The 19,215-nt window shown below is 29.6% G+C and overlaps 1 protein-coding gene across 2 annotated transcripts in view; it reads right to left on the reverse strand.

Annotated features, from left to right (window-relative positions):
* Nucleotides 1–560: 560 nt before the first annotated feature.
* LOC106688033 (uncharacterized) overlaps nt 561–19,215 on the reverse strand; it is a 153,350-nt gene continuing 134,695 nt past the window's right edge. For both annotated transcript variants that reach the window (XM_014432294.3, XM_067045139.1), the window contains 12 exons: nt 17,719–17,877; nt 15,483–15,630; nt 13,857–13,924; nt 11,181–11,321; nt 10,961–11,071; nt 10,561–10,809; nt 10,255–10,477; nt 9,568–9,632; nt 9,404–9,484; nt 8,280–8,504; nt 7,085–7,297; nt 561–5,543 (listed from right to left, as the gene is read on the reverse strand). In XM_014432294.3, the coding sequence (XP_014287780.1) occupies nt 5,440–5,543; nt 7,085–7,297; nt 8,280–8,504; nt 9,404–9,484; nt 9,568–9,632; nt 10,255–10,477; nt 10,561–10,809; nt 10,961–11,071; nt 11,181–11,321; nt 13,857–13,924; nt 15,483–15,630; nt 17,719–17,830 (1,740 nt within the window). In that variant the 5' untranslated portion in view covers nt 17,831–17,877 and the 3' untranslated portion in view covers nt 561–5,439. The remainder of the gene's footprint in view (nt 5,544–7,084; nt 7,298–8,279; nt 8,505–9,403; nt 9,485–9,567; nt 9,633–10,254; nt 10,478–10,560; nt 10,810–10,960; nt 11,072–11,180; nt 11,322–13,856; nt 13,925–15,482; nt 15,631–17,718; nt 17,878–19,215) is intronic.

Genomic DNA, 19,215 nt, shown 5'->3' on the forward strand with positions numbered 1-19,215 from the left:
TTGTTCTATTATTAGGTTTAAATTATGTATTTAGCATTTATTAAGGGAACTTGTGAGTTTTTTCAATGATATGTATATAGGATTTGTTTTTATTGTAAATAATTTTTCTTTATTGTTCTGGTTTTTTATGTTATTATATTATATAGTATTAGTTTACAAGGATTGTTCGTAAACTGGTGGAGGGGAGTTACAGTCTGAGTCAGCTGACTGAGGAGATCAGCTGATCGAAGGTATATAAGAGATGTAGCGAACACAATAAAGCTTATTTTACAGCAGTTTAAGCGTGTTAGATCTTATTCCTTCTTCTCTTTTTTGACATTTTGCTTTCGCCAATTCTTAACTTATATATATATATATATGTGTGTGTGTGTGTGTGTTATAATTAGATGATTGTTAATATATTATATTTGAAGGACACTTTGATTTCACTGTGTATAAATACAGCATAAAGGGCTGAAAATAATATAGCAAGAACTAGTTTAGTAACTAATCACATTGATTAATTGTCAAATTATTAATTGTAAAAAATTCCAGAATGAGGAAAATTAATAAATAGAAAAATTACAACAATTATTTATTTTCCATGATTTTTTTTCTGTTACAAATAACTAGAACAAGATGAACATAATTCGTACACAATATCCCAAATATTAGCAAATCAATTATTAACTTGAAAGTAAATCAATTCTTGAAATACAGACAGAAGTAGCTAGAAAATCAACTTCCATTAATTATTTATCATAATTAACATTATTAAACCATCAATAGATTCTAGAAGAGGGATATTCCTGTTATGAAGTCACAAGATAGGCCTGTTATGTTATCTGTTATAAAGTAGATTTCTATCCTTTTTTTTTTTGTACAAAATTAAATGTTTTTGAAAAATAAATGAGTGTAAGACCAGTTTTAGTTCATTTTTGCTACATTCTATCCGTGAGTAAAACTCTAAGAGTACCCTCCTGATATTTGGAAGGAACCTGACCTGAACATTGAGCCAACCCAAAATAGTAAAAATATAGATTTCAATGATGTAACATTTTAATAAATAACTAACAAAACATAAAGTTTGAGAGAATAAATTATCAATATATAAAAAACATAAATTGTTCATATTGATAATGTTTTAGAATCCTAAAGTTTAATTATAAAATTATTAATTCTTGCACAAAACGCAATAATTGTAAATAACCCTTGTTGCCAAACAATAGTAAAAACAACTACTATTCATTTAATTAATGGAATATGATTAAAATAACAACTGTTTTGTAATGGTGACTTTTACATAAATTATTTATTTCTATTGCTTGACTGTATTTAAAAATGATTCCCAAATTAGATGTAACCAAAGTTTAGACTCTTAAAATATATGTCATGCTTCTTCTATCACAAATTATATTGTTAATAATGTAAAATAAAACGATGAATTGCCTGAACTTAAAGTTTTTATTATCGCAAGTCGGTTAATTTTTTTTACTTTGAAATCTGTAAAACTTGTAGTTCTTCTATCACACATTGTAATAGTAGTATAAAATAAAAAAATGAATTTACAGCTTTTAGTTAACAGTATTGGATTCCAATGTTCACTCATCCGACAGCATACTCTTCAATTTTTTTTTAACATAAAACTGGGCTATCACTCACCATATAACACCTTTTCTTTCTCATTTTATTAAAATTAAACTGTTCATAGCAAATGAAAAACATCACAATTACATTTTGTAATAGATGTTCAACAAGCAAAATACATAAAACACACACACATGTGCAACCAGCTAGGACTGTCTTATTCATAACACAGGCATTAGAAACATGTTATTTTTTTATTTAAGATTATCAAATCTTTCTTCTTTATTTTTTATTCATTTTTCCAGCAGATCACCAAATCAAATCAGTGCTGTAAAAATAATTAACTAAGCTTCAAATTAAAGGTAAAAACCGTAATTATCTTAAATTTTAACGGATAATAATTTTTTTTAAATAATTAAAATCCAGTAAATGAAAGCCTGTGATATCAATAATACTGTCTAAGTTTGAAAAATTTGTGCAAACCTGTCAAATGAACAGGATATCTATGTATTCTTCATGTGTATTTGATCAATTTAAAATTAAGTCTTTTCCACTTACTAGTATGGAGATTAAACTTAAGTCTACATATTTTTTTCTCATTTTTTTTATTTATTTATTTTTTTAACTTCTGAAGTTTTAAAATGGCATCAAACGATGCTTCACCTTATTAACTAAAGTTCTTAAGTTGATTATTTTACTACTCTCCAGGACCAACAAGGCACACAAAAATCTTGTACTTTCAATCTAGAGCCATTTTTTAAATATTTAAAAACATTGGTTTCTTAAAGTTCTTATGTCGGGTCTATTGTATGGGGAACAAAAATGAATGACACATGATAGAACAAACAGAGCAATTAATCCAAACAATTTTGCTAACAGCAAACATCTAGATTAGTATATCGAAGAACTTCCAAAAAAAAAAAAAAATACCTGCAGAATTTTTCATCATACTATAATAAAAAATTAAGTTTTTATCATCCAAATAAAATATAATCATTACAATAAGATATAGTTCAATAATTGTAAAAATGATAATTGAAATGAATTAAAAATATAAACAATCAATAAAATTATCAGCATGATTGCTTAGCCAATACCTCCTAGAGCTAAATAATTTTTTGTGATAATTATCACTGTCGTTTATTTATTAAAGTTAATTAATTTAACTAACATCATTATTATTTGTAAATTTTTCTAAATTGTTACCTAATAACCCACCCAGCTTTGAGTAAGGTACTTAACAAAAAGATAAATCAAATTTTATAAAAAATAAATATTTGTAATTCAACATTAACTACAGTTTAAGTTAAGACTTTTCGACAAAATGTCAGTCTTTTATTTGACTCAAAATATTTATGTAAATTTTTAAAAAAATTTAACTAAAACCGGGCGGTCTTTGATTGTTTTGTACTATACATATATAACCATAGAAAGTGCAAGAGGTAGAGTTGCGTTGATTTGTAGATTTTATTTAAAGGCTTCATTTTGGGGTTTCAATTTTTTTTTTTTGTTTTGTTACAACTTTTGAGTTTTAAAAAATTTTCCTAATGAGCAAATTATACAATTTTATTGTTATAATAAAAATGTAACAACTTTGCTAGACATTATTTACAATTATCTAGAAACATGAATACTTTAAGACTATTTATTTTTCGATTGATTTCAGAATCATCTTCCAGTCAAAAAGTGAAATTTCATATCAACAAAACCACTATGTTCTGCTTTTCTTCATATCAATTCTTTTACAATATTAAATATTATAGTAGTCTCCCTTTTAACTGACATTTCCTTATATAATTAAATTTCCTTATACATAACATTTTATTAATGCTCAAAGGGCATGTTTTTCTAAAAAAATATCAACAAAGGCTTCAGAATCAACAAAGATACAAAAAGGAACATCTTTGGTTCAAATATTAATAGAATTAAGGTTTTTTAGTGATACAAAAAATATTGAGTTAAAGAAGATTAAAATTCAATAGATCTTTCTGAAAACTTCACTAGATAATTTCTTTTATACAAAGTAGTTATGGTGATATCTATAACATGGTATTCTAGAGCTGAAGAATGGATATTTCTAGATTTCACATTCACAACACCCAATGAAAGCGAAGTTTTCCCAATTTTCGACACAATGAGCTCAAAAGGTTCACTATAACTGATATACACATACATATGCCTAAATCTGTATACATTATAAATTTTTACTAAATTAAAATGACAAATACTCTGAAATAACTGCAAAGAGTAAATTAATGGAAGTATAATTTGTATATTAAAACAATCTAGCCCTACTCTGTCAGTCAAGAGGAAGTCTATAATTCCATTACAACCTATTTGGTGCAATGACATTTGCAAATCAAGGAAGCACTTTTTAAACTATAATACCATAATCCTAACTTTACTAGAATTTATTTATTAATTTTCAAAAACATAAACCAAAGAATCAAACCTTAACTGAATTACTTTTTAATATTTTCTTTTTAACCCAAACAACAGTCCCGATAAATTATGCCTTCTATCACAGATCAACTATAAATGGTGTGGGCTCTGTTTTATTATCTTAACCTTATCTTTAAAATTCACTAAAAAATACACAATATATTAAGAAGGTCATGAATCAAAACAGTAACAGTTTTTGTTTTGTTTTTTCCAACTAACAATCTTCTTTAACCCAGACTCCTAAGATCTGTACAATTTAACTAAATTTGTGAATTTCAGTAACAGGAACCTTGAAAAACCTTCCATGAAAAAGATTATTACAAAAAAAAAAAAAAAAAGCTTGTCACAAATAATTATCAATTAAACTACGTCAGCTATCACATAAATTTTGTTCAACCAATTTTTGAAGAGCTTTTCTATAACATTAAAATAAAAAAATCTAATTTTATTATTTTTAAAGAAGTGTTAATTTCATGACGACTCATCAAAATTCAATTTCATTCTGTAACCATATTTCATGATATTGATAGTATTGCTTAATAGTAATGCCTATTTAGCTGTAAGTCAGCCAGAAATGTAACAATATCCAATATCACAGTGCATAGCTGCGTACAGCTCAACCTTTAAATTATTACTATAAATAATAATACTAATTAAAAAGTTTTTATCTATTATTCCATTTATGCAATCTCTTAATTTTCTCTAATGAAATGCATATAGTTTCTTACTTCCATCATCATTTCCATGTTATTGCACCAACTGGGACAATATTATTAACAAGAAAACATTTTTCTAATGAAAGATTAATAATTTTTATATAAGTAAAAACAAAAAACAAAATTAAAAAAAAAAAGATTTTTTTTTCCATTTTCTAATTGGTCTTTAATGAACAATGAGTGCAATTGTTATATTTGCAGTGCATGATTGTTAATCACTTCCCTTACGCATACTACATAAAACTCTCACTCTCGATGAATCTCGAAGATCCAGGCTATCACAAGATTTCGTTCATTGCCTCAATTATTTATTGCTGTGAATATAAAATAAGTATAGGTATGATCTGACCTTAATCTATTCAGATATATATTTTTAATACATTAATATATAATTCAAAAATAAAATTTAATATTGAAGGTGCAAAAGAAAGAAATGTATTGGAGAATAGTATTATCCCCAAATAATTCTTTCAAAAAACCAATTATTTCTCATTTAAATTTAAAAATTAAATATACACATTTATACTTATTATTACTTACTTATAGATATATCCTTTTTTTTATTTTTTTTTTTAACTTTTACTTTTTTTCACTTTCATTAATAGCTAGCTATGTACATAGAAAAAGGTAGTGTCGGGACATTAACCGTAGCCCTTCCACATAAATTTGCCTAACTATTAAAATTTTAAATGCCTATTTTACATGAGTGTTAAAATCATCTGTGAAGAATCAATTTGGATACAAATAATGACAGAATCACTATGAGGTAGAATGAAGAAACATGTAGAACAGCTCTGTTTGTAACTTCAGCGCATAGCCCTGAAAAAAAAAAAAAAAAAAAAATGGTTATAATATATTTTAATAACCAGGTTTTCTAATCTGTTATAGATTTCCAATATTTATCATCAGTCCAACTTCATAAAAATGTATAAATAAAAATCATATGAAACAGTATAATTTCAATTTTCAATAGAATAATTGAGGACAGTATATAAAAAAAAATTCAACATTGCCCTAATACTTAAGATGTGATAAAAGTTAAATGCATGTTACATTGCTTCAAAATATAGAAAAATCAAGATTGACTATAGCATCTTTTTTCGCAACGGCTAAAAAAGTTTTTTTTTTTCTTGGGCTAAAAAAATTTTGAGGCAACCCTGTTGGGCTGAAAAATAATTGCGGCAACCTTGTCAAGCTAAGAAAATAATGTTAGCCCAAAGATTCTTAAAGCAGTTGAATAGGCAGGAAAATAAGAAAAAACATTCTAAGTAAATTCTGGAATGCACCTTATATTTCCTACTTTAATTTTAAATCTTTTCTATTTTTTCTTCTCTCAATATTTTGAGAAAGTGGAATTTGCACACAGCACCCCATCACAGCATCCCACAATGGGCACTCAGTTTAGGAACTATTGGACTATGCCATAACTCCGACATATCTGATACCAAGCCTGGTAAGGAAAGGAGCAGGGCCTAACTACAGACTAAAGGAGTACAATAAATAGAAGAGGGGGAGGAGACTAAGAGCATCATACCTGACCTGTCAGTAGCTTACTTTTTAAGATATATGGAGTGAAGCAGAGGGAAGTTGGCCTGAAAACTTTGAGGTAGCAAATCCTCTAATGGGTCTGAATATGGCAGAACCATATTCTACCCATCCGATATTCAATTTATAAAGAAATTCAGACACACAGTATAAACCCAGTTTATGAGGTTAGAAAGAAAAAATGAGTGGATGGAAGAGTGCAGCTAAATAAACTGGTAACAGAACAGATGAGTAATACTTTGGATCCCAACCAAATGATCACAGATGGGTAGGGTAGCTGGAGAGATAAAAGAGAGGATAAAGGTAGCAGGCAGATGCTTCAATTCACTGAAGAGCCTTCCTGAGGAAGAAATAAATTTTAAAACACATTAAGAAGATGGTCTATGATAACACATTTCTTCTGATACTAACCTATACAAGTAGACCTTGGATCCAAACAATAAAACACAAGAGTCTGATATAAACAGCAAAATGAGAGAATGTGTGATGAACACCACAAGTAGAGTGAGGCTTTGTATAAGATCCATTGAGGAAAGACTAGAAAAACATCCTCCTAGGTGGTTTTGAGGAAATCATATAGCCAGAGCTACCAATGGAACTGCTGAAAAAGGAGAAAAGACCTAGGATAACAGAATGGGGTATTGAGCCTTTGAGAGACAAGGTCCAGGGTGGAAAAATCTAGAACGAGAAGGATGATTGAGAATTATAAGCATATATATTTTAATAAGCAGGTGAAGAAAATAATACAATAAAAATATAAATCAGTTTTGGTTTAGCATTCAAAAAATTGGATAAGATATCAATAAGGACAGTACCTTGGTGAGTGATATTAAAGGCGAGCGCACCAGTGATTCCAGGGCGCACTGCTCGGCTGCAGGTTACAGGACTAGTGCTGAAATGATAAGTTCCTCCTATTCCAGGGGTGTATATGAAGCAGTAACGCTTAGCTCCAGCCGAGGAACGTGAATTAGGTGTTGTAATCAGGTAGTGGGTTCCATTCTCAGACCATCCAGCATGGCAATTATAAACTGCAAAGAAGGTATCATCAATTACATGTTTTACATTAAACTTTACTCCTGATATTCTAACATAAAAAGAAAAATTAATAGTTTTTCTAGCAAAGAATATTTGTAGAATACTTATATATATTTTATACAAAGGATATTGGCACAAACCTGAATTGAAAGAAGGTTAATTTCATATTAATTAATAAAAACCAGGGATTTTTTTTTTTAATTTAAATCATATGTACAAAGTTTCATAAAAATCGATTGATTAGTTCAAAAGTGCTAATGATACCTCGTCCTGAAGAAGGGGATCTGGTTTACAGCTAAGAGAACAGATGGTAGACTGTAGACAATGGTATACAACTGTTAGACTGTTGGTCTAAGACAACAGTTGGTTACAACACACTGTGAGTTGGGCTACATGATTCATCTACACCACATTTAGTCACAATTGGCCAAGTTATTTTAAAATTCTGGTTACTTCCTAAACTAGATCTGCTGATACACCATGAAAAAACTGTTGTTAGGCTAATTAGAAATATGTATTCCGACTTTCAGTGCACACCAAAACCATTTTAGTCATTCTAAAGTACTGATGAATCCCTCTCCCAATCCCTAACTCATAACAAACAGCAATTTTTTCCCTAAGATATAGTAAATAGGTCTATAACAAACGTGGGGTACCCAGATATACACTTTTTAAAGAAATAATGACTTTACAAGAGGCAAATACTTTTAAAATGGTTAATAATTAATTGTATTATTTTTTAAATGATGGTCAAGCATGTGCATATGCATAAGGCACCACTTTAAAATTCCCAAGTCAAGAGCGGTTCTAGTTCTGATCTGGCCAAAGCAGGTAGAAATTTATTTTGAAGTAGGCCCACAAAATAAATTTTCCTATTCTAGTAGCAGCCCTAGTTCCTGCTAGTAGGAATAGTTAAACCAAAATAAAGAAACAACCAATTTTTATTATTTTCCATTGAAAAACACATATTTTTACCTGATATAACATTAGTTGCCGGAGAAGAACAATGTGAACGAAACTCCATGGTTTCGTCTTCACCACAGCCAACCGCAACAGAACGGAATTCTAAGGAACACCCCTCACCTCGTAGATCTGTTCCAATTTCATCATCATTGCTTCTCTTCTCCCTGTCCCTTCTCATCATCCCGGTCACTGAGAACCGCCCCACTTGAGGACACTTGTGCTGTTCAGGGTTGCTTGCTGTAAAATATAAATCTATGTAAGAATATGCCGAATGTGTTTTCTTGAAACAAAGTTTGTGCATGATCCAAGTAAATGAATTCATTATTACCAAAAGGTGAATCTGGTTTGACAATATTCTAACTACTAAAACAATAGTTTGGAGAAATAGAGCTTCAAAAATGTTGTCTCTTAGAAAAACTATATCACATTACTAGTTACTTAATTTTTTAACCAATGGAAGCTAAATTTTGTTGTTACTTTTAAGAGAAAATAATTTTTTTTTAGTAAGAACCTTATCAAACCAAGGGAATGGAATGTTAAAACATTTGAGCCCATCAATGACCCTAAACCAGTTGTTCCCAAACCATAGAAGTCAATGGACCACTAAGCATGAAACTGAAACATGTGTGGTTCACCTCTAGCCTCAACTCGGGGTAATAGGGGTCCTTCACTGATCCAGCAAATCAACTTGCTTAAAAGTGCATTTTGAGTCACCTTTCGTGTGCATTTACATGTTAAAACCTTTCAGTGTAACATCAGTATCAACAATAAACCATATGTGTTACCAGACCCTCCCATGGCCCAATCCACCCACACCACCCTGGGAACCACTGCCCTATATAATAGAGACAAAATAATGAAGTAAGTAATACTAAATAAATGGATAAGAACTTTATCGATCCATAGTTTATAAAATACAGTTAAATATATAATCCAAATCGATCAAAAGGTTTCTATATAGAAAGTCTCCATTAAATATAATGTAGAGTACCATAAAAAACATGGTTTATTTTTCTATACTAATAACCTAGGCAAAATGGAATAAACAAGCATTTTTAATTTGTCTTTTTAATATTTTCCTTCAAAAATAAAACCTATGTAATTGAGGATATACAAATAATTTGACAAATACTTACTAACTAAAGTAACAAATGGAGCTTTTGTTCTATCAAAATTACTTTGAGTGCATGCTTCTTCTGGCCTTCTAGTTTTCATTCCTAGGAGAAAATAAAATAATTAATATCATAATATTAACAACTCAATCAGTTTTAAATAAATCAAGGAAATTAAATACACTTACCAGATTGAAGTTCGATGACATGCTGATCCCTCCGATAGAATACCATGCACATGAAACCACTCTGGCTGTAAATATGAATAGATTTTCTTAACACAAAATATCAATAGAATAATATTTATTACTGAATAATAAGAACATTTTTAAGCCTCTTCTAACTATGGTCATTATGATAAATAATTATATGAACAATGGTGGCTTAATAAAACTTAATAACAAAAAATAACTGTCATAATGCCTATTTGTACAATCTTGGGTATTTCATGGTAAAGATTCTTATTGGCCAATTAATTTTAATATATGGGCTATTATTTTAGTGGATCATTCAAGAATTTTAAAAAGCCTTTGAAACATCGGCCAAAAATAAATGATAGTGTGGTATAAATCACAATATAGTATTAATAATTTTTAGTTTAAACATATAATTTTGATAATATAGCACCCCAGCGATAATAATGACACTTTCCTGAAAATGAGGTTTTGGGTTATTAATTTTCCTTGCATCTCATAGCATAAACATCTATTTTGGCTATAGTATAATATTGGTTATAGTTGGAATGGTTTCCTCAAGTAGCAGCATAAGGACTTAGTTATAATGGCGACTGATTGTGATTTTCCTCAGTTTGCTATAAACTATAACCAGATAGAATTAAGACAGAGATGACAAATAGTGATTATTTGATAACTTACCATCCTGTAGTGAAGTGTACAATAATTGTAGCTGATTCCGAGGAAGCAGCTTTAACTTCTGAGCAATGGAGCCTGGAATCATCACCCAAAACACTATCTCCTGATTGAGAAACCTTCAAGGATGTGTTTCGATGGTGGAGGCTGTATGTTGATTTGTAATCAAGGGAATGCCAATGGGCGGTGGTAGTCATCCAAGCTGGGAACTTACATCGAGGAGGGTTTGCTGAAAATCATGATGGAATTAGAACAAATAATAGTTAAATTACAAGAAACATGTCAATTGAAATTTGAAAAATGAACTTTTACCTCTACGAAGAGTCATGGTTCTGCTGCCCTCCATTGGGGAGAAAAGTCCATTGCAAGTGGCATCACCACTCTGGGCGACACGATAGACAACTTCTGAATCAGAGCCACTACCGATGCCACCTCCTGCTTTCTCATAGACAAAGCACCTGTACCTGTCTTCGTTCGATGAGACGTGCAGATGTTCCATCTTGCCCACCAGGTAACGAGAGGATCCCTCCTTCCAAGTGGCCAGGCACTGCAGTTCCTCAACTGAAATTCACAGAGCAAGAATTAAATTAATTAACAATTAAATCGAAGTTTAAATTTGATTAAAATGAATAGAATCAAATGATTAATTACATTAAATATACTGTAGACAAACAAATATAAATTTGATTTGGAAAATATGTTAACAACATACCAGCACTTTCACTGCCATACACATCGGGGCAGGCCTGGTACCGGAGAATCAGCCTGCTTTCTTGAGTGCAAGATTCCATTGTCGAAGCAGGAGTAGTGCATTCCCCATGACCTAGCAAAATCAAATTTATTTATGTAAGTAAAAATCATTATAAAATTAATTTATATTTTCAACTATTGTAGATGACAGTTTTTAGGTAGATGACCAATTAATAACTTACCTCGGTCATAAGAGAAGGTATGATATCCTGAGAAGGGACAGTTAAGAGGGACTGCATTTACCCTAAACATCGAGTAGAGAAGGGCATCGCCAGTGATATGGGAGCAAAGGGAATAGAGGGATTCCATTCGGGTGCAATAGGCTGAAACATTAAAAATTTCTAATTAATACATGGTTAATACAAATGAAATGATTGAACAACTATTATCAACTACAAATAAATAACAACATATTATTCTGAAACATTAATTATCAATGCTCAATACTCCATGAAAGAGCTGTTATACCATTTGTAGTTTTCATATAGGTAAACCAATGTGGTTTTATACATGGTTCCACTAAATTTTAATTTAATTTTTTTAGTCCACGTCAGAACATCCACAGCAAAGTATTTGTTCAGTCATTCCATATTAGGACAAATTGACCTAATTCTAGTTTGTAAACTCTTTGGAAGAGTCTTCTAGATGATCCCAGGAATATTAATCATTTCTTCATGGTTTATAGTGGGATAAACCATCATATATAGTTAATCTCATATATAGAAATCATGTAGGGTCAATATGATTTCTGCATGTTTACAACAGAAACTTTTAAAATTTTTAACTGATTATAAAACTAGAAGATTTCAGTTTTACAAATTTTAACAGTTTGTGCCATATATTATTGCAGGCTTACACATTTATTAAAGACCTTTCTAAATCATAAGATATTGTAATAAATTGGTACATTTTCTCATATATTTTCATTGTTTATGAATTAAAATTAATTCTTGATTTACAACGAACAGTACTAGTCACATTGTAACATTAACAATTGAAACAGTTATAAAAAAAAAAAAATAAAAATAAAATTACATAAAACAGATTTTTTTCGAGTAGTAAAATTGAAAAATAATCATGCACTAATAATTTAATTTTAACTTCCAATAAAAAAAACACCAAACAAATTATCTCTACCTGGTTTATAAAAAACTTTCAGCAGATAGTATCTGTTGATAATAATAACTGACCAAAGTCTGGAAGGATACTTTTATAAAATCAATTTTTATTAATTTACTTAAGAATCTAATGACCTATCTAAGAAACACTACATTTACATTTTCTATTTTCCATGTATTTTATAATTTGTTTGTATTAGTCATTATTTCATAGAATTAAGAAATTTACAAAGAAAGCTGTGTGTATAGCGTGTTAAATGGTTTTAACAAGCTAAAACTTTTATATATTCTATCGTTTAAGTCAGCAGTTCTCAAACTTTTTGGCCACAACATCCTATTTTGGATTAAACAAATTTTGAGCAGCCTTTGTCAAACTAAAAAAATATAAAAATGTCGACTTAACTATCCTTGGACTAGTTGAGTACGTAGGAAAAGAAGAAAAAAAAGCAAAATAAATTCTGGAATATACTGTGTATTAGCTAATTTAGATGTTTTCTTTTTTTTTTAAATATTTCGAAAGTGGCATTCACTCTCAGCACACCTAGCGCTACATTTGGGATACCCCAGGGTGCTGTAGTTTAATGTGGTTCAAGTGACAGTTTTAGGTAAATAAAAATCTATGACATAGATCACAAAGAATGAAGTGTCTCAATTCTTCAAACAACTTGATCAACTCTTAACTTCTCTGTTTTATTGAAATAAATGCTATATTGGAGGAAATAAATGGTCATACATTGAACTTACTATCAAATGGTCATACTTTGAACTTACTATCAAATAGTCATACTTTGAACTTATATCAAATACATTATTTACTTTAAAACATATTTTAGAGTTCATCAACTCTTTCACATAAACTAATAAAATGTTTAGTCATTCTACAATGAAAATTCTATAACATCTAATAAATTCATTATCAACTCATATGATAAACATCAATGATATATAGGTTTATATAGTAAAAGAAAACAGTGCATAAATTGTTTGCTTCTATCCTTGATCAAAAAGATTTATGAGGGATGATGTTTAATTGTTTTATAGTTAAAATTACAAAAAAAAAAAAAACATTCAAACTTATGCCAAATACAATCTAATCTACATAAATTATCAAAATGATACAGGAAAATTCCAGAACCGGACTTAATTTTCCAAATGAAAAGCAACAAATAAAGGTAGTTTTGAAACAAAGAAAGGTAAGAAGAGGAAATGAGAGACAGAGAGAGAGAGAGAGGTATTAGTATTCTAAAGGAGTGCTGAGGCATTGTTTCAGGCAACAAGGACTAATGAAACTCAATCAGAGAGTTCGTTACTTGGGCAAACACTACCCTACTTCATTAGCGGAGAATGAAATGAGTTTGTCATCTATGCTACTGCCCTCTATAGAGTGTCTTGTAAGAATAAAAACAGTCGTAAATGTATAGTCTATGTCATTATAAATAAAAAAAGTCACTACCAAGTCAAAAAGAACTTCCCTATGAGAATTCCTCCTGTATGTACTACCTAGATTTAAAAAAATATATATCAAGAAACTTCATTAAATAAAAATAACCATTTTTCTAAAAAAAATTGACAGAAACACTCATAAATGTTACTTAAGAAAAAACTGTATTTTTATTTTAATATCAGTTATTATGTCATAAAATTTTAAAATCAAAATGAAGTTTGCAGTTGTATTAAATAATACAACATAAAATATAAATATTACAATAGAGTATCAATAAGGAAAATTTAATAACTTACTTTCTTTGTACTGAAGAACATTATCATGTTTTTCATGAATCACGACACATCGATGACAATTACTTTTCCTGTAATACAACAATAAGAATGAAATTTATAAACAAAATGATAATGTAGGGATGTAAATAAAGTTTGAGCATTTTTTCCAATTGAAACCTAAAAGTAATTTATAAAAAAAAATTGTGCTTTTTAAAAAACTTTTTCATCCACAAAGGATTATATATACCTCTTAAACACTGTTTAAATGACTTATGTATAATTTATAATTTAATTTGATGTAATTTTATCTCATTATGAAAATAATTCCATCACTGATGTTAGGGTAATGACTATAGCGGAGAGAAAGGAGTAGTTTTTGTATTGGATCAGGGAGGGTTTTAGAACAAAAGAACAAAGAGTGTATGTTGCACTAATGGACGCTACAAGCGAACAGCCCCAAACAAAGGAAACTGCCTAGCTGTCCCATGAACTGAAGCAGTATAGCCATCAACAGTGGTGTTTTATTTGTAATTATATTTACAAATTGTTTAGGTTATAAATAAGCAATTTTAATAAAAAATCAAATAATAAAACCAATCTTTTACAACAGTTTTTTAAACAGAATGGAGAAGTATAGTTTGAAAAATGCACAGGTGAGACTTTAAACTAAGTCACTTAATGGCCTATATTATGAGGAGTAAGCCAGATTTAACTAATTGTCTAAGGAAGATAATTGAGGGAACATGATTAAAAATTATTATTTAAAATCATTACATTAAGAGCAAGAACCTGCTGCCATTTATGTGCCAAGCCAGCTACCTAGTATGGGTCCAGGAACCCAGGAGAACTAAGTCCACAGGGACAGAAACAGGCCTGAGCTCAGAAGTGTATAAGTTTTTTTATGTTAAAATATTACACAGTGAGTGAATATATAATAGCTCAACACAGAACTCAAACATAGGGAATGAGAACAGGACGACGGACAAGAAGAAAAACAAGTAAAATATTCAATACACATTTCATAGAGAACTTCATTCAAATATTTTTATCTAATTACCCCCAATATCATGTTCAATGGTCACAATTTTACTAACCCATGCTAAGAAAGATTGTAACCTATTTTGGTCTAGTCCCATAAGTTCATTGTTTTATTACGGTAATTTATCAAGTATTAGTGGTTTCATACTTATTTATACTGCTTAATTTATTTTATCCTGTTAATAATAAAGTATTCATCTCCTTTCAACAGCAATAGTAATCTTACAATTAACAAAGACCAGCATCACCAGAATTAAACAAGAATAGTTGGGAAAAAACTACAAAACTTTATATCTCCAATAATAATAAGGCTCAAAACATGCCTAAATTAATGATGATTTAAAAAAAATAATAATAACAATCATCATATAATAACAATTAAGTTGTTAATATCAGATTTAGTCAACATAGCAGGTTTTTTAGAATTCTTCTTGATCATCTGAATAGAAAGTAATGGATAGATTATTTTAATGCAAAATGCTCATTTTAATATTTTCAGTTTTTATTTCACATTGCTCACAAATAAACAATATTTTCTTGACCATTAAGGATGATATAATAATAGTGGTAATAATTTCGAATAAATAAAAAAAAAATAAAAATACTCACTCTTCGACAATTAAGAATTTGTCTCCATCTGAAGCGACACATTTTCCTTTTGTCGAGAACTTGTTCAAATGAATCTGTATGGACTGCCTTACTCCAGACTGAAACCAATATCCCTGCCATTTTTCAGGGAAGACACAAGAAGGTTCGACTGAAAATATAAAATACATTATATCAGATAAAACTTAAATGACCATATAAATATTAATTATTAAAGATATTTTATAAATTTAATAAAGAAAATTTTGAAAACTGTTCAATTTAATTTAATTTTGAAAACTTTTTTTTTATTACTCTAAAATTAATTTTCAAAATATAGAATAAAAATATATTCATATTTACAGCTAAAAAAGAAATTTCAGTTTTGATAGTTGATAATAAATGACAAATTATTAAAATGTATCAGCGTGATAGAAATAAATATTTTGACAGTCTTATGACTAGCCAACAGTTGTGAAACTTCTTAAAATGAAATAATACATAAAAATTGTATTAATAATGATCATGTGTTTCCTCTTATAGCTTAAGGCAGAAAATATTAGTTCCAGAACAATAATAATAACTAGAAGATAACAATCATTTCCTATCTCAATTCTGGCAGGAAAATTTTAATATTCTATAGGGAGATTATAAGACATAAGGAGCTCACTCAATCGGACTGGAACTGCTGGGATTCTGAAGCTCTTCTATTACAATATTAAAATTTTCCTGCTAGAATTGACAAGTGTTCCCCTTCCCTCCACTTCCGTTTCAACTCGCAAACTTCAAATCACAAAATCAATTAACTCCACTCCTCTATAATTTTTTTTTTTTTTTAATTCTTATTTTTAGTTGTAGAATATCGGTAAAGAAGTTTAATTAAAAAATAAATAAAAAAAGTCAAAGCAGAAATCAATGAAAATAGCTCTATATAAAATATTTTTATTCAGTTAAGGTGGAACTTTGCTTATCTTGGACAGTACTCTCTCTTCTGTCAAATCTATCTAATCTGGATAAATTTTTTGATACTCCTTCGTGAAAGTCCTTAACATATACTGAATTCAGTTTCATAATTTATATTGAAATTATTCTAAGGAAATAAGCAATTTAACAATTTATGAACAAATAGCTTTAATAAACTCAATATCTTCATTTCAAGTGTAGTCTGTTAAAATGAACTATTACAAATTTTTTATAAATATACCTTAAATTAAGAAGAAATTGTGCCAAACTTTTAGGTTTTTTTATCCCATTTCTTTATTTAGTAATGTATTTGGATGAGTCAGAAGCAAAAAGGTAGACACACATTTAAGCTTTTAATTTTACGGAGCAGAAAAAAATTTTATATGGTAGAGGGTTATGGGAGTAATATTTCCTTTTTAGCACAATCTCACCCCACCAAGATTGTGTCAACTCTTTTTCTCCTTTATAGCTGCCACAGACTCATTCACACGTCTTAGAATCAAGAACATACTCGGTTAATTTTGACTATTTATTTCTTTTTATAATAGATTAAATAACTTTACAGGATACGTTGGTCCAAACCTAACATTTTAAATCCAACAAAAAAATTCCTAGTATCCTACATATTTTTTGGGAGCAGAAAAGTTTTTTATAATTAGAAATCTTCCATAACAAAGAGTGTTTCAGGCTTTTTATTGCTTGTTATTTTCTTATTTATTGTATTGGTTAGCGAAAACAATAAATAAATAAAAAAACAGTGCAAGGATGCAGTTTTATATCAAAGGTATTGCCTCATTTCTTAGAGGATTTAAGCTTTTAACAACAAAACTATCATTAACTTTCACAGAGGTAGTGAGTGATATGAGGAAATGGGCCAAAATTAATATTAAAGAAGAAAATGTCTCCCAAGTAAAAAATATGGCATGATGTCAAAGAGATTGGTCAAATGTCTGACCAAGATGTCAAAGAGACCTGTAAGGAATTCTTCAACTTTAACATCATCCAAGGTAAGGAAATTCCTAATTGATAGGCTGGTAGATCACTCTTATATTCCTACAAAGAATTTTCTGCATTAGCTATTATTCTTAATTCCCATCAACGTATTTTTACAAAAATCTGATACATGGTAAATGTTTTAGAAATACAAAGAGATGTGAGTATAAACATACAAAGAGATATAACATGACATATAAAGAGATTAGAGTATACACTAACATACAAAGAGATAAGTGTATATACTAACACAAAGAGATAAGAGTATACATTAACATACAAAGAAATAAGAGTAACTACTAACATTTGTTGGTCTTGGACAGAGCTGAGGAGGTGCCGGCGGCGGGACTAGACGGTGGCGTTCCGAGCAGAAGGGCGGTGACTATCGGAACTAGCGTCCAAAGGTTGCATCTCATAGTGTTGACAACTCAACCCTCCTTCGTTCACCCCTCATTATAGCCATCTGCAAAAAAGTAACATAACATATACCAATAATACATACTGAAACGTACATGTAATTATTTATAAGGCATTTCATATATACATAATAATAATTTATGGTTTTAAAATAATAGTACATAATGACAAAGGCTTATCGAACCCGAAGATAATATATCCAACTCTTTCCCCTGGACGTTACCTTCTTCACTAACTTAAATCTCATTGATTGAGACTTATTTTAGAGGGATCAGGAAAAAAAAAACCGAAGATATCATTATACGGACACCACAAATCGCTGTCTATACATGTTATCCTCTCTCCTACGTTTCGATCTCCACCAAGGACGTTTATCTGTCGAAACATCATTTTTATTAACTTTTTAGGATTACATTCATAATTAAACCCTACAACCTTCAAGCTCATCTTATTTACCATAATGCTACGTATCAACCACGTAGCTGCTGCGGCGCCGGTTCTAATTCTACCTGCGATTGGGTGTTGACTTTTATTTCGTGACGGTCTCACGGAATGAATACTTAATCCCCCTTCCCACATTCTATTTAGAATATAATCATAACCTGTAAATAATCCCACCCCTCCAAGTTTGAACTGACCAGTTCACACAAGTAGGCGTTGTGTAGCCTCTTGAATTATCCGGTTAATTCAACCTTCTTCGGTCTGAATATTTTACGCAATACTTTTTCAAAAACCTTAGGGCGCTGTTCCTCTTTTACAATAACAGGCCACATTTTACATCCTCACAGAACTGTAAGATGCACAATAGTTTTGTAACTTTCTAATGCTTAAGTTTCTGAACAGAGATCGTGAGCTAAGCCATTTCGAAATTGCAAAAACAAGCAATTAATGGCTTAGATTTAATATTTGTTAAATTTCTAAAGTTAAATTATACATAATAGTTTTAATATTTATAGCCGACACAGCGGTTGGTGAAACTATGGAAGTAGACCTACGACATTATACTCGTATAATGTATATAGAGCCTGACCTTCAATTAAATAAATACTTTATTAGTTTGAGAAAATATACAGAATTTTGCTCATTTAATTTAAATAGGTAGAATTAAATATTTTCTAGTTCTCATCCTAAAAAAAAAATAGAGCTAAGATGACAAACAAAAAAATTAATTCTAACGGAAAACACAGAAAAAAGGCGCGTTAACCTCACAAGTATTTTGTAGTTAATACTCGTACCATCACCTCTAAGAGCTTAAAGCGTATTCAGATAAAATTAATTAAGAAACCAATAGAAAATTTGAAAAGGTTTTTAACAAACATTAAGGCTATTCAATTTAACAACGGGTCAAAGACAAGCTTCTTGAAATCTTATGAAAAAAGAGAAA

Source organism: Halyomorpha halys, unplaced genomic scaffold (assembly GCF_000696795.3).
Source record: "Halyomorpha halys isolate HHAL.00 unplaced genomic scaffold, Hhal_1.1 Scaffold1041.1, whole genome shotgun sequence".
In the NCBI taxonomy this organism is placed as follows: domain Eukaryota; kingdom Metazoa; phylum Arthropoda; class Insecta; order Hemiptera; family Pentatomidae; genus Halyomorpha; species Halyomorpha halys.